The sequence below is a fragment of the Conger conger genome, chromosome 1 (assembly GCF_963514075.1).
Source record: "Conger conger chromosome 1, fConCon1.1, whole genome shotgun sequence".
Taxonomy (NCBI): domain Eukaryota; kingdom Metazoa; phylum Chordata; class Actinopteri; order Anguilliformes; family Congridae; genus Conger; species Conger conger.
The window spans coordinates 73,146,529-73,160,989 of record NC_083760.1 but is presented as its reverse complement, the minus strand read 5'-3'; the positions used below and the strand labels follow the sequence as shown (position 1 = coordinate 73,160,989).

General features: G+C 40.2%; 2 protein-coding genes across 2 annotated transcripts in view; one reads left to right on the top strand and one right to left on the bottom strand.

The window, feature by feature from the left end:
• Nucleotides 1–778: 778 nt before the first annotated feature.
• On the bottom strand, nt 779–5,525 carry gpatch4 (G patch domain containing 4). The gene is made up of 8 exons (XM_061249046.1): nt 5,382–5,525; nt 4,960–5,040; nt 4,539–4,612; nt 4,010–4,102; nt 3,790–3,903; nt 3,475–3,581; nt 3,335–3,385; nt 779–2,627 (listed from the first exon to the last, which is right to left on the bottom strand). Exons 2-8 carry the CDS (start codon nt 5,036–5,038, stop codon nt 1,778–1,780), a joined length of 1,368 nt encoding a protein of 455 aa, XP_061105030.1. The 5' UTR covers nt 5,039–5,040; nt 5,382–5,525; the 3' UTR covers nt 779–1,777.
• Nucleotides 5,526–7,623: 2,098 nt separating this feature from the next.
• Nucleotides 7,624–14,461, top strand: part of LOC133122274 (platelet endothelial aggregation receptor 1-like) — a 31,394-nt gene continuing 24,556 nt past the window's right edge. The window contains exon 1 of the mRNA XM_061232174.1: nt 7,624–7,789. The gene's annotated coding sequence lies outside the window, so the exon portion shown is untranslated. The remainder of the gene's footprint in view (nt 7,790–14,461) is intronic.

The following is a 14,461-nucleotide window of genomic DNA, read 5'->3' as shown; positions in this document are numbered from 1 at the left end:
ATTTTGGCAACACTGCTTGGTGCTTAGCTAGCCAAACAGCACAGCATATATGATATTTTCATATTAAGAATAATGACATGATTTTGAAATATAAAGCCTCTTTGCACTCAATGGCAGACACATCAAAATCACACATGAAACTTATTTTCCATATTGGACTCTTGGTGAGTGCAAAATCCCATGGATGGTCCAAACACTGCAGCTGCAGCAAATAGGAAATGTGGTAGTGGAAGCAGCACAGAACTGACCAAAGTGGAATTGCAGCGCATCAAACTGATTACACTGCTTGTGAATAAACAAATGCAAGGGTGATCAAATACAAAGAAAACATTTTCATATTATTTGAGTGTTTTAACATCAAAATTTTAATTTAATCTTACTTGAAGCAATATTTTATTCAATGAATATATTAAATAATACTGGTTGTAAACATTCAAGTTCACCACCGAGCCCTTTTAAGATGCAATGGAAGAGAACCTGCTTTTACCTGGTCATGGTCAGCACCATAAACATCACTGAACACTAAAATCCAGATTTCTTCCCAATCACAGAAAGTTGCATCAAAATTGACTCAACAAGAAACCCTGGAGAAGTGCCCAATGTGTTATGTGAAATTGCTGGAAATCTGTGAAGCCAATGCCCTGGTAGTCCCAGGTAGATTTAATGTAGCGAAATGAAGAAGTGTTTAATCATTGCTTACATTATTTAATGAATAAGTAAGCAAAATAAAGGATTCCCTGTTAAAATGCCAGACGAATCATTTAAAGAAACAAAAGAATCAGATAAAAATCTATTTTATTGTTTTAAAAAAAGGCCATGCTGTCCAGGAAGACAGAGTTCATTAGAGCCAAATGAAGGCTTTGTCTTATTTCATAGATGAGAGGCATAAATATAGCTTCATCCAGGCCTGCCTCACCCTGAACTGGAAGAAAGTGAACAGAACACGACAGGAGTTAACGGTGCAAAGATCCCATTAGACATGGCAAACTACCGTAATCACTGACTCACAACATATCCAACACTATCAGGACCAGAGATGGAGCAGAATTGAAACATCTGAATAAAGAAATCCTCTAATACTGGACAATCTAAAATAATGACCTTCAAATGAGCATTATCTTAGCTGTACACATTGGAAATTTATTTTAACACCAATTCATTTTAAACACTGTTATTTTAAAAACTAACTTTATATTTCATAGCATTGGACAATTTGCTGAGTAGTTGAAGTGAATAAAAACACTGAGAGCCATGGCTGCCCACTTTGGCACAAAACCAATGCAGAAATTGCAATTATATTGGGCAAACCAATACACAGCTTGACCCAACAGTTCAGTCTCAACTCAAAGTCCTGTTTTAATTTCTAACAGAACAATGTCATTCTGCTGTTTCTATATATGACCCAACTATAACCTGTCTCAGAGCTATGTAAGGCAGTCCGTCTTAGAGCTCCAAGGATATGGGAGGGACAGTGCAGCCTGTAGAGTAGTGGTTAAGGTAAAGGACTGGGACTCGCAAGGTCGGTGGTTCGATCCCCGGTGGAGCCACAATAAGATCCACACAGCCGTTGGGCCCTCGAGCAAGGCCCTTAACCCTGCATTGCTCCAGGGGTAGATTGTCTCCTGCTTAGTCTAAACAACTGTACGTCGCTCTGGATAAGAGCCATTAACGTAATGTAATGTAATGTAATGTAATGTAATGGCACAGAGCTACAGCTGAATAATTTTTTTTTTTTTTAAACACTCTTTCCTTCCACTTCCCATTTCCTAGCCCCTTTTCAGTCAATGATGTTCAGGCTCACGAGTCCTTTTTTTTTTTTTTTTTTTTTAACGGCCCTGACCTCATCTTCTCCACCATCTTCCACCTTCTCCTGCACTTCACATGCTCTTTTTTTCTTCCTTTTCTCCACTTGTTGTGCATTCTGCTTCTCCTCTTGCTGAAGCTGTAGGATGTTCGTATCACTGCAAACTTTCCTCTTCTTTTTGGGAACAGTCTCTGCCTTGTTTGATTCTGCACCATTGCTGCAGTCTATTTCCACAGATGGCGCTACTTTATTCTTGGTATGTTTCTTCTTTTTGTGAACTTTTTTGTCACCGTTTACCTCAGGAATCAAAGCATGCTCCCCCGCCAGCTCTGTAAAGACACTCATACTCGTTTTTACCCCAGACTCAGAACCACAGTTTTCTCCTTCTCCTATCGATGTCTCCTCCTTAACTGAATGTTTTTTCTTTTTGTAGATTTTCTGGGTGGAACTAGGAATGCTCGATTGTCCTTCAACCACAGTCTCATGCTTCTCCTTAGAGGGCCCCCTCCTCTTTTCTGGAACAATGGCCAGCTCGTCCCTTTTAGGAAGTGCAGTTGCTTGCGTATCCTCTTTCACCACTCTCCCTGCTTCATCCTCACATATTTTATTTCTCTTGTTTTTTTTCTTCTTCTTCTTCTTGCCCATGCCCTCATCCGTCTCAGGCTCTTCTCCCTTGGGACTAAGAGCAACAGAGTTGGAGATGGTCTCACCGCTGGTGATATTTGGAGTTTGGCTCTTCTTGCCGTACTTTGCCAGAAACTCCAGTTCCTGTTGCTCCAGCCTGGCTAGCTTAGCACTCATGGTGAGGCCATGCCTGGCTCCTCTGGTTAAAAAGAGAATGTAGAAACAAAATTATCAATGATCTCCCATATTTCATATATTTGAGTGTGCTGTGAGTTTATGATGCTAAAGTCTATTTAAGGGTACACTAGCCTATAGTATTAGTTAAAGGGAAATTTGCTTCTTGGTCATATTACCCACAACTAGACAATACGATCGATGTCAATTTCATCTCTATAGCTCCAGCCATACATAGAGGTAGCATAGTTATCATGCAACCTGTAGATATTGTACAGTATTTTTGTACTGGACACACAGGAATTGAGTAGGTCGATATTATCAAACTATGAGTAAAAATCCAATTTACCAAAATGCTATCATGGTAACAAGGTATCTAATTAATAGAATGAGATTAATTTTAAGTTTCAAATAAACGCTTATATCCATGCAATTATTTCAGGTAATATCTTCTAATAATTTATTCATGCTATATCGGAACTTAGACTATTCTTTATTTGTATCGTGTTCCGTATTATGTCTATCATTTAATGCCCTGTTAGTCAGCCTGGGTATTAGCACTCGCCAAAAGATTAACGTAATACTGAATGAATAGTAAGGAATAATAATTGTTTAGTAGAGTTTGCATCAGCTGCCTCCCCACCCCCACATACTGTATAAAGTACTCAAAACAAACTAGAGCTCATGAGTTCATAAGAACAATCATTTCCACAGCCTGGGTTGACATCTTACTTGTGTGCAGTGCGTCCCCCACAAGCCTTCACAAGAGCTTCATCAGACAGCCTTAGAGCAAAAATCAAAGTTAGGATGCGTAGAATCATATGCAAAATACAGGAGAATATCAACACAGCAAAACCAGCAGCCCTTCATACTTGGTGGTGGAAGAGAGGTCTAGTCTTTGGTCCTCATCCTCTGATTCACTGCTGTCCTCTGAAGAGGAAGGCTTGTTGTCTGCTTGTTCTGACCAAAGGGTGCCTGACTGAAGGAAAAGAGTGAATGATCAACTTTAAAATCATGTACTGGCCCCCCAGTAGAATATGAGCCCCCCTTGATCTGAGGAAATCACACACACACTCTTTTTTCGTGACTTCCCTCTCCCAGTTAATAAAACTATGGCTTGCACAGGGCTGTCCAGGTTATCATCCCCACCCCGACAAATCCCCAGCCTTACGCCATGGGATCAGTACCTTGACGAAGCGTCCATAGAGCTTGGCCTTGGCCAGCTCTGCTTTGCGGGGCTTCTTGTTGGATATCATACCCTCCTCTTCCTCGCCCATGACCTTCTTCACCTTAATACCATCCTGTCACACGTCACAAGAGAGGCCGTATCAGATGAGGCCAAGAGGCTGGGGAACATGACGAGTACACTAGTGCATCACAACACACTCTTTGCTCAATAAGGCTCACCTGGTCAGACTCCACTACCAGGTTGGAGGAGGCCTTGTTGAAGATGTGGTCCCACCAGTGGAAGGTGAACTGCTCCCCCTGACTATGACCAACCTGGAGAGGAAATGCATCAAAAATACCAGAATGGCTGTATGTAAGAAACATCATTCCATGATAAGAATTTTGAATTTCACGCTACATAAATGCTACATACTACATAAAGGGCAGCAATACATAGACAAATCACTGGATATGGGCCAAAAAACCTTCAAATTAAACTTCCCATAACCTCACATTAATTTTATTGATTTCAAATTAAATCATGCCATGCCACTCACAGGCTTGTGTATACACATATACACCAATTTGTATCAGGGGTGCCCATAATTCTGCAACTAACTGTTTGTAAACATATATAATATGAGAAAAATTAATGAATACTCATCTGATAAATGTAAGACTTCAACTGAATCATTAATAAAGCAAACTACTTTACACATGTTGGAGGAAACCAGTGGTTTGATTCAGAGTAAAATGCAAATAAACTCACCCCTCCCTTGTCACATTTCACTTTGACTTGTATGGCTTCTGAAATTCCATTCTCATCCCTGCCAAGACCTTTTCCTGAAAGTGGCAATAACCTATGTTATTGTGGTTGAAATATATTCACAGTGAAAATGCATTACTTCTAATGAGGAAGGATTGCCATACGTGTGTACTTTTTAGAGATTTAATCTGATACAGCGCAAATGCACTAGAATTTGCCAAATTTGGCCATTTACAAAATATGTTAATTTGAGCCAACCCAAATTAGAACAATTATGTTATCGTTCTTAAAGCGAACCATATGGGATAGTCATTTTGCAGCAAACCAGTGAACGCCATTTAACTCAGAAACAGCAATTAGGCAATATGACCGTCAGCAAAGTTGGCTGACAAAATATTTACATTAAGCTAGCCTAAAATGTCACCTTGTTCCCAACCGTGTCGAAGCAGTTGTTGTTCGGCGAACCTGAGCCCTCGACTTTTTTCCTCGACAGCATCTGCCATTTCTAAATCGCACAGTGAAGGAAATACATTTTGCAAACATCCAGTTACTGATCTAATCATTAGCAAACACATTAGCAAACACTTGCTAGCTACCTACACAATGTGGCATGCTACTGAAACAAGTTTATATATAGCAAATACATTGTATTGTTGTGGAAATACGATACATTTTAATTTCATTAGCTAGCCAGTATTTTGCCGGATTTTCACGTTTCAAATGGCTAGGTAAATCATCTAAAGCTAACTAGCTGGCTATTTAATACTTCAGGCCGTGAGATCAGTGCAGTTCAGAAACGTTTCCGCAGATTTCGATCCATTTAAAACTGTTTTGTATTAACATTACCTTCAGATATTAAGAACTGCTCTTCAATCGACTGATAAGATATTCTTATTGTTCATATTTTCATTATAATATTACAAGTTCAAATTAAATAACCGCAGAACTAAAGCATGCTGCCGGTTATGCAAGCTGACATGACACCAGAAATACAAACTTTGACCTTACATCATCTCTGTACCTTATCCAATCACATGAGGCTTTGACACCATAGAATGCTGGCCAAATCTCGTAGAATTCTTTACTTATTTTGCCGGTTTATGGCTGTTTTTGCATACCTATTTGTCTGTGTAAACAAAATTCATGAATATATTCAATAACCGTCTACTCCCGCGATAGACACATTTTAATAAACAGATTTACATGAATTTCTTGAATAGTAAAATAACGGTTACAATTTAAGCGTAAAATACCATCTTCAACCACAAGAGGTCCTGAATACTCAACACTTGGGCGATGGTTTCCGACAAGACGGGTATTTGACAATTACATTTTGTTTTATTTTGTTTTTATTTATGAAGGGGAAAATACTTAATATTTAAAAATAAGTTAATATTGAGGAATACTTGTTTTATTCCTGAACATTAAGTTGATTCGAACATACGGTTCAACGGTCTGAAACTAGTCGAAACTACTACTGCAAACTAGATTTTAACGCAAAAAGCCAACCCGCTGTCATTTATCCTTTGTGGTCCTGATTCCCTCCATAATGATGAGCAGTAGTGACAACTAATTTATCTGTCCTGGCTGGATTGTCTTTCCTGGCTGGAAAAACAGACGCCGTGAAATTCCACTTATCGCTACCAGCTCAGTGTTTTTAGGGAAACCATTCCCCCATCCTTAAAAAAACGTACTTGGGCCTATCGTCCTCTGGCTGAGATACAATTGTGAGCCTAAAATACGCATCGTCAATCATGCTGATATTTCAGCGAGACATGCTGAACATCCTCTCTTGTGACAGTTATACATTCAAGAGAGGCTTCAAAACAATCAGGTCAGAAGTTTTCTGCCGCCACTCAATTATTTCTCAGTTCAGGGGTTCCCAAACTGTTGCAGCTACATGAGACTATATTGTAGGCCTGTTTGTACGCTATAGTGTATGTTTGTGTATAGCCCTACCTAACCACATTTTGTTTAACCCTCAGCAGCCCTCACCCCCCCCCCCCCCCCCCTTTTTTTTTTTTTTTTTTTTTTTTACACTTGTACACAACTCAATGCGAAGATCTAATCTGCCAATCATCTGAAAGCAAGTCATTGCATGAAAACATACACACATGCAATTGTTCTTCAGGCCAAACATTGGAACGGGGAAGACAAGTGAGGCCAGACTGATTTAAGCTGATAGGAAAGTGACAGTAACTCAAATAACCACAGCTTTACAACGGTGGTATGAGCATCTCTGAACACACAAGTCAAACCTTGAAGTGGATGGGCTACAGCAGCAGGCCCATAAGTCCCAAAAAATATATATATACATACATATTTATAGGCTACCTACTGTAACAAAGTGGTCATTAAGTATATGTTAATTGTGGTCCATGAAGTAGCCTAGGCCAGTATACAGTTGATGTCAAATGTTTTTATTTTCATGGGGAAATAATGCTGTTTTCACATGTAACTATCAATATTTCCATGATGCGATCATACATTTTACATTGTGTGTTATGAATCCTTTCCCCCTGTGCCTGTTATAAAACATTGAGAGTCAAAGTTAAATTTTTAGGACTTAAAGGCCTTTATACACACGTTTTGTTTAATGTGTAGCATGGGAATGTACTGAAAATCTTAACATGAACATTTAAATTAGGCTTTATAATCCACAGCACAATGTTTTTTCAAGGCAGTTTCTATGTTAACTTTTTAGGCTGGGCACAAATGAATTGAACAAATTTGAAAGGATCCCCCATTTACCGCACCCCCTGTTTTCCTCGCAAATCTTCATTGGCATCACGCCAGATCGATCGTACGCCCCCTTTACTTGAGACGCTATCCTGGCTGAGCCGTGGAAATGTAGGGCGAGCGTTCTATGGCTGGTTTTAAAGTATTCTCCTGTCACTGTCAGAAGCTGCTCAATTTGTTTTAAACTGAGTTAAGCCTAGATCTCGAAATGCGCTAAATAGATAGATGCGACATACTGGGAGCAAATGCTCATCACTTTATGGACAACGACCGTAATCTGTTTTTTATAATAATAGTTTTGGCCACATAGAACAGATATATTTAATTTCATTCGATAAGTCTTTGTTTGTTGGCCTCATAGATGGATTGAACTGAACTGGCAAAAACTGTTTTTGTACATCTCAATTCGTTTATTGCTATACAAAACATTTTAAGACTGAAAGGTGAAGTTCTTCCAAAGAGCAAATAGCTTGCAAATCTTCGTGGAAAATCGGCAAATGCTCTGATGAGTCAAGGTAAGAGGCAATAATTTCAGATAGCTATTATTTTACGAAATGCAGCTATACAAAAGTAATTGTTTACCATTGTATCGTTTCGCATGTGATTTTGTTTTAGGCTTAAAATCTTAAAAGGGTACACCACATGCATAACTTATTACATACTTTTTTTTTCATTTTAACAAAGCGAATAAGTTTTTCTTTCTATTGATTGCATCGCGGCAGAACTGGGCTGCATAAAGACTCAACAGAAATGATACAATTTTTTTTGGCGAACTCTTACACATCGTTTAGTTCGCATGAATAACTATATGAAGCTAGATATTTATCTGGTGAATATTTGATAGTTTCTGGAATTTTATATTAAAGAAATGCATTAGCATTCATTATATGTACTATACCGCTTGTTTGACCAGCTCGTTCATCTGAAATATAATTTAGTGGTTATAAGTGGTAAATAAACAGAAAAAGGTGCATTTCACTGAAAAACAAAATGAAAATTCCCCAGTAGAACAGGACTTTAAATAAGTGCATGGATCATTCGGAAATACCAATTCTACAAAAGACATACAAAAGACATACAATAGAATGGTTTCAGCAGCAATCTGCAAAATATCCCAACAAAGTTCAAATCACCTTTCTGTACAGATTACAGGTTACAGCCTATGGCAGTGCACCAGCTGCTATTTCCTACTGTAGGATCTCACAATATTGTTTGTTCCCCTTTCTGTAGTGGAGCTGAAATGACTCAGTGCTGATAGTTGGAATTTGGGTATTCCAAGATCAAAATCAGGCTTGAGTTTCCTGGGATGAATTGTCCTAGCTTGTGACTCATGACAGTGTTCTAGAGAGGTGAAGGCAACATTAACATGAGCAATGGTACATTGTAACAGATGGAATGTGTAGTCACCGATTTTCCTTCATTAGTTTGTACAATAAATATTGGATATGATCCAGGATTATCTCTGTGGATCTGTCACATTTGGTCTGTTCTTATCCATACCGCAGGACAGACTGTCCTTCCTCCTGCCGCGTGGCAGCATTTTTGTTCTTATTCCCAGAGTATCAAAGAATTTACAGTGGCTTGTCTTCCAGGGTTTCAAGGGACACCATTTGGTTTTAATGGAATATACTGCATTTTGCAAATTTACATTCATGCAGCAGGGATCAGGAGTAAAGGCTGTTTTTGTGAATGTGCCCTGGAGAGTGCATGGCAGCGGTGGGTTTATATGATGAGCCTGAACTTACCTGGATTGTTTTAAATATCTCAGTCAAACCCGAAGTTCCCTAGGCACATTTCAGCACAGGTGTTCTCTAGTTGATGAATTTTTATCATGTTTAGTGTGTTTTCAATAAGTATTACTCCAACTCCATCTGGTAATGGAACTTGGTTAATGAAGAACCCAGGGTGCTTATGTGACTCGGAAAAGTAGAATATGAAATCATAAGCATGGAGGGGGAAGCAATGTAAATTTGCCTTATAAAGCAGAAGAGTCTACTTCTATTAAGTGCTCTGTGATATGATTCATGTAATGGTTGGCTGTAATTTTACTCCAAGGCTGGCATTGACCTGATCATGACCTCAAATCCTATTCTGTGTGATTTGAGGTGTGGTCTCCATTATTGTTCCAGATATAATTTCATTAAATCTGGTTGCATTCAGGTCATAATTCAATGCCCTGCTTGCTAATGCTCTGTCACACAGTTCATTGGTGTATTAGACACCAGCACAATTGATTATTTCATTTTTTTGGCCAAAATTGGAGTGCCTAATTGTATTTCTGGGCCTGTCCCATCCCTGCAGCATTGGGAGGGCTGCAGACTGGCACACGTATAGCCTTCAGCCTGTCCTCTTCACCACGCACTATGTAGGAGTAGAGGGACCTGATCAAACAGCGGTTTAGTGTGACAAAGTGCGGAACTCCCAGCCAACTGAACCACAGCCTGGAGCGATGCTATGACCAAGTTTCCCTCTCCCTGAGGGACTGCCAGCCATAGACAAGTAAAGAGTCCCACTTCAGCGTGTCATTGCTCTGAGAATGAATCTGCTGATATCCATCTATCCCTCTGTTTAAATGTATATTACCTGTTAGTCCTGCCTTATTTTTTGGATAACAGCTGATAAAAATGTAAGATACAATTCATAACGGGCAAAAGCATATTCCTGTTAGTTGCTTCGTAAGAAACTCGGGGCACACAAAAACAAGCAGGCACCTTTAAAGGAAAGTAGCAATGCTTATTAAGCGCGCCACAGGCTTATATAAGCCAATAAAAAACAGATACACTGCCATGCAGGCAGAAAAATTGGAACAGATATGACTGCAGTCAGGCGGTGGTTAGCGGAGGGGGGGTGAGGGGTGGGCTCGCATAATGGAACGTGGGCAGACAGCGCTGGCAGAAGTGAGCGCGCTCAAAGGCCCGTAAATAAGGGGGTGGGGAGTGACCACATAATGCGCTGTGGCCAGGGTCTGTGCTGTGGCCACGCCCATAATGACTGTCAGTCTGAGAGCGGGGTTAAAGGAGACACACACAATTAAGGTCTGGTGACTAGAGGTCGGGTTTCTGTCATCTCTGGAGAGGAACACTCAAAAACAAAGAGTGATAGACTGAACCCTGCTATTGAATGCTAGAGGTTACACAGCACCAAGGCTTAAGGTGAAGGCAGACAGCCTCTGCTATTATGGGAACATGACTTCTCACTTTTATCATATTCATTTATCCCTTTCATGGCTTTTGGACTAAGCAATAATCTTATTATGGTAGACTTCATCCACTGTCTCTGGCCTATGTCTGTGAAGTACAGGTCAAATAGTGCTGCTCTGTCAGAGCTTCAAGCCCACTGGAAGGCCATCACATTCATAGCGCACTCTCGCTGCAGATATGCACGTGTGAGTCTGCTCGGGCTGCAACTGAGGGGTTTGTATAATGCTGCTTTTTATTTTATTTTTCTGTCCTCTGTAGCTTCAATCTGATTTGTTTTCCTATATCACTGCTAAAGATCCACTGTCTGCACAAAGCCATGATCCATTTTACAGGCATCAGCCTACATCTTTTGGAAGTTACTCACTGAACCTCAGTCGCTGTTCCATGCAGTTATTGAAGTCATAGTTTCTTTTTTCCAGGACATTAATTTCGCTCTTGGAAAAACATAAACGCAGGCTGCAGAGGATCCCTGTATGCTGCTGTTGGAAAGGCAGGACAGAGCACCAGCATGGGGCGAAAGGTTCTGCCAAATGTTGTTTCTCTTTCTCTCTCTCTTTGCCCTGTGATAGTACTTTATGCCTGGAGGAAAAGGATGTTCGAATGTGGTGGTGGGTTTACACACAAGATGTTTCCTACCTGCTTCCTATTGTTTGTCCTGGTGGATTCCCAGTGCTCCGTAGTGGAAGCAGAGAGGGAGAGGAGAGGGTGAGCCTCGGGGCTGGGAGGCTGAAATGGTTTGTTTGTGGCAAAACCTTATGCTCAGCTTGGCATCTGCTAGTTCAAATAAATGATATTGACTACAGGACAACTTCATGAAGAAAAGGAATGGTTTTAATGTACGCAAATTCCTTGCTGTAGTGCTAATAGAGGATCCTGAGCTAAGTCATGCAGACAACCATGCAAGTTAATTAGTAAAACATTGCATTGTCATAGACCCTATCCATTGAATTGAAGGAATATGCTGTCAAACACAAGTCCTGACAGAATTGCATTGTGTTGTCTTGATACAGTACATGCAGATACATGAGAGTTTGGGTATCAATCAGGCAGCCTTAATAATGATACTACTACTACTACTACTACTACTACTACTACTAATAATAATAATAATAATAATAATAATAATAATAACAATAATAATAATAACAATAGTAATAATATCAATAATAATAATAATAATAATAATATTAATAATAATTGCCTTATATAGTGCCTTTCATATAATTCCAGGATTTCAGAGCTGTTTGTAGTGAAAGCTAACAAAATTAGCCAGTATCAATGTATAGCACCCACCATTAAAGTTTTTTCTTCATTTATGCTGATTGGTCTTCCCATCATTGCTACAGGAAACCTATTCCAAAATGGAGTGCCCTCCCTCAGTCCCACTCCAGCTGCCCCTCTTCCTGTTTAGATCAGGATGCCCCTGGCTGTGAGCAGCTAGCCATTTTTAAGCTGACCCCCTTCCTCTTCCTTCCTGGTGATTATGATTTTAAGACATTTGTCCTAAACGCAGTGCAGCTAGCTAATGTCAAATGTAAATGTGACCCCCATTGGACATCAATGGATGCCATTTACAATCCTGCAACCTACAGTACAAAGCAATGGTATGAAGTATACACGCTCAATATTGTCATTGTAATTATTGGAGCTGATTTATGCATTTTCCCAATTAAAAAGGTTCAAACTGCTTTGTAAATGCATCAGTGCCTGTCCGTCCCTCAATTCTAATGGCGTAGCAAATTGATATGTGCTGAAGGCCATCTTTCTATGAGTTTGCTCTTCTATGTGCAGTGGGCAAAGCTGAGGAGCAGTTTCAAATGTTCCGCAATTTCGAGCAATGTTATTGCATTCAGATGCTGAGATTAAGTCACATCTGGTGAGATTATGACTTTAACAGACCCCGATAAACAGGTCTCTGTAATGAAGAGCAGATTTCTTCCTCGCCCTCCAGAAACGCGTGCTTTAATGGGGAGTGAGCCCAGTAAATCCGTGGAGTTTAACTGGGGAAATTTACTGGCAAAGGTTGGTCTTAGATTTGGACATCCTGAACAGTGAGACTGTACGCATGCAGCCTGTTACCGTGTGTACTGTACCCTTTTAGCCCAGGAGAGTCTTGATTAAGCCATAATGTCACTGTATCCCACAGAATGATAGTAATTCACAAGAAGATATAAAAAGGAAACCCTGATTAAAGAGACTTTTGGTATTTGGCCGGAATGACCACCACATGTGGCCAGTAGAGCGTATATGCCCTGTGGTATATGGTTTACCCACTGTAGGAAGATTACAACACCACATTACCACAGAAAAGCCAATCAACCTACGATTACTTGATGGATGTAGAAAACGCTGTTCAGAGTTTCATTTTAAATATCTTATGCAACCTGTGTGTGCACGCACACTCCTTTGTGTGTCTGTGTGCGTATTGACACCTGTTGTTATATAAAACCATCCTCCATATTTCTTTGCTCTTCAACTCAAGGGCTTGTGGGGTAAGTTCCCAGGTGATACAGTGTTACTACACAAAAATAGGTTTGTGCACCAAGAACTCTAGTAACAATGACCTGGTTAAATAAGTTCCAGCATTTGTCAGTCACTTCAAACAATCTTGCCAGGCAAATGCATTTATCATTTGTCGACTAAAACCAGATGTTGGCTGGCTGCAGATTGTTTTAGCTGAAAGTTCAGGTCTGTAGAACAAAATGTTAAATGTATTTCCTTTCAGCCAATGTAACCTGGAACCTCTATTTGTAAATCATGCGCCTCAGAGGATATCAGATTTGGTCCAGAGGGGTACCTTGTACAGGTGTGTGAGACAGTCTGGCTGCAGAAGTGCTCTGACTCTGTGTTCAACCTGTGCAGTGCATCTTCGTTCTGACTGTGCAGTGTAACTCGAGCTCTGTGTTGTGTCCAGGAACCTGGGCCAAGGTGCAGTGAGCGTGTGTACCACAGAACTCTGCGGTCCACGCATTGGGGAAGTGGGGACAGGAGACTTTTTGATGACTGGGACGTTTATCCTCCACAAACACCAGTTCAGCGTTTCCTTTTTGTAGGCCCATTGTGCTCATCTATTTCCCTTCGCTAGAAAACTAAACACAGCAGGTTACGCTATATTACTCCCATAAGAGTAATATAGCGTATTCCAGAGTATTCCAATCAGCTGCTTCAAACAAAATTGCTTGGCCATTTTTTTACTGGTAATTCTCCTTCCTCAATGAAGAGTACTGAGGCAGAAGTTTTTTGTCGCATTTTAATTTGGCTACCTTTTCTTTCTCGGCATATTCAGTTAAACAGCCTAATCACATCTATATGAAATTGTAAACCAGCATACACAATGCGTTCCCAGGACCAGGACTGGGAAGTCCAGCTGTATGCGTGGGGAAGGAAGGAACTACTGGGGCATCAGTGCCTAAAATAAACAAACATGAATAAATACACTGAGTGGCAGCTTTAGTGTGAAAGTATCTGTGTGGTCTTCAGCGTGAGAGTCTGCTGAGTCTCCCTCCACTCAAAGAGGTAGTTTCCCACAGGATATGCTAAAGTGCAGAGGTCAAGAACACATAGACTCAAATGGAGAGGAGAGGACACAGGGAATGTACAGGTTTGTGAATGGAGCAGTGGAATGATTCGAGAGTTGGACAGCTAACAATGAAACAAAATATTATATTAATTTAAAAAACAGCTGTGATTATGAAGGACTTCTTGGATCAGTATTATTCTTTCTCATCCATGTTCAGGAAGGAGTGCCAGAGACTTACATTGTACAAGATAATTTACCAATGGAACAAGCCTGCCTTGTCTTTCTGAGACATTACTTAAACAGTATTACACATCGGAGTCTGAGGTATGTTATGAGCTAACTGTGACTAGTAATGACAGGATCCAGTTGGCTTCATCCTGCCACGGGTAGGATGGTTTCATTTGACTTGGATTCTGACTTTGCTCGCTCTTCTTAGGGGCACATACATACTGTTTGGGGCATAGTGG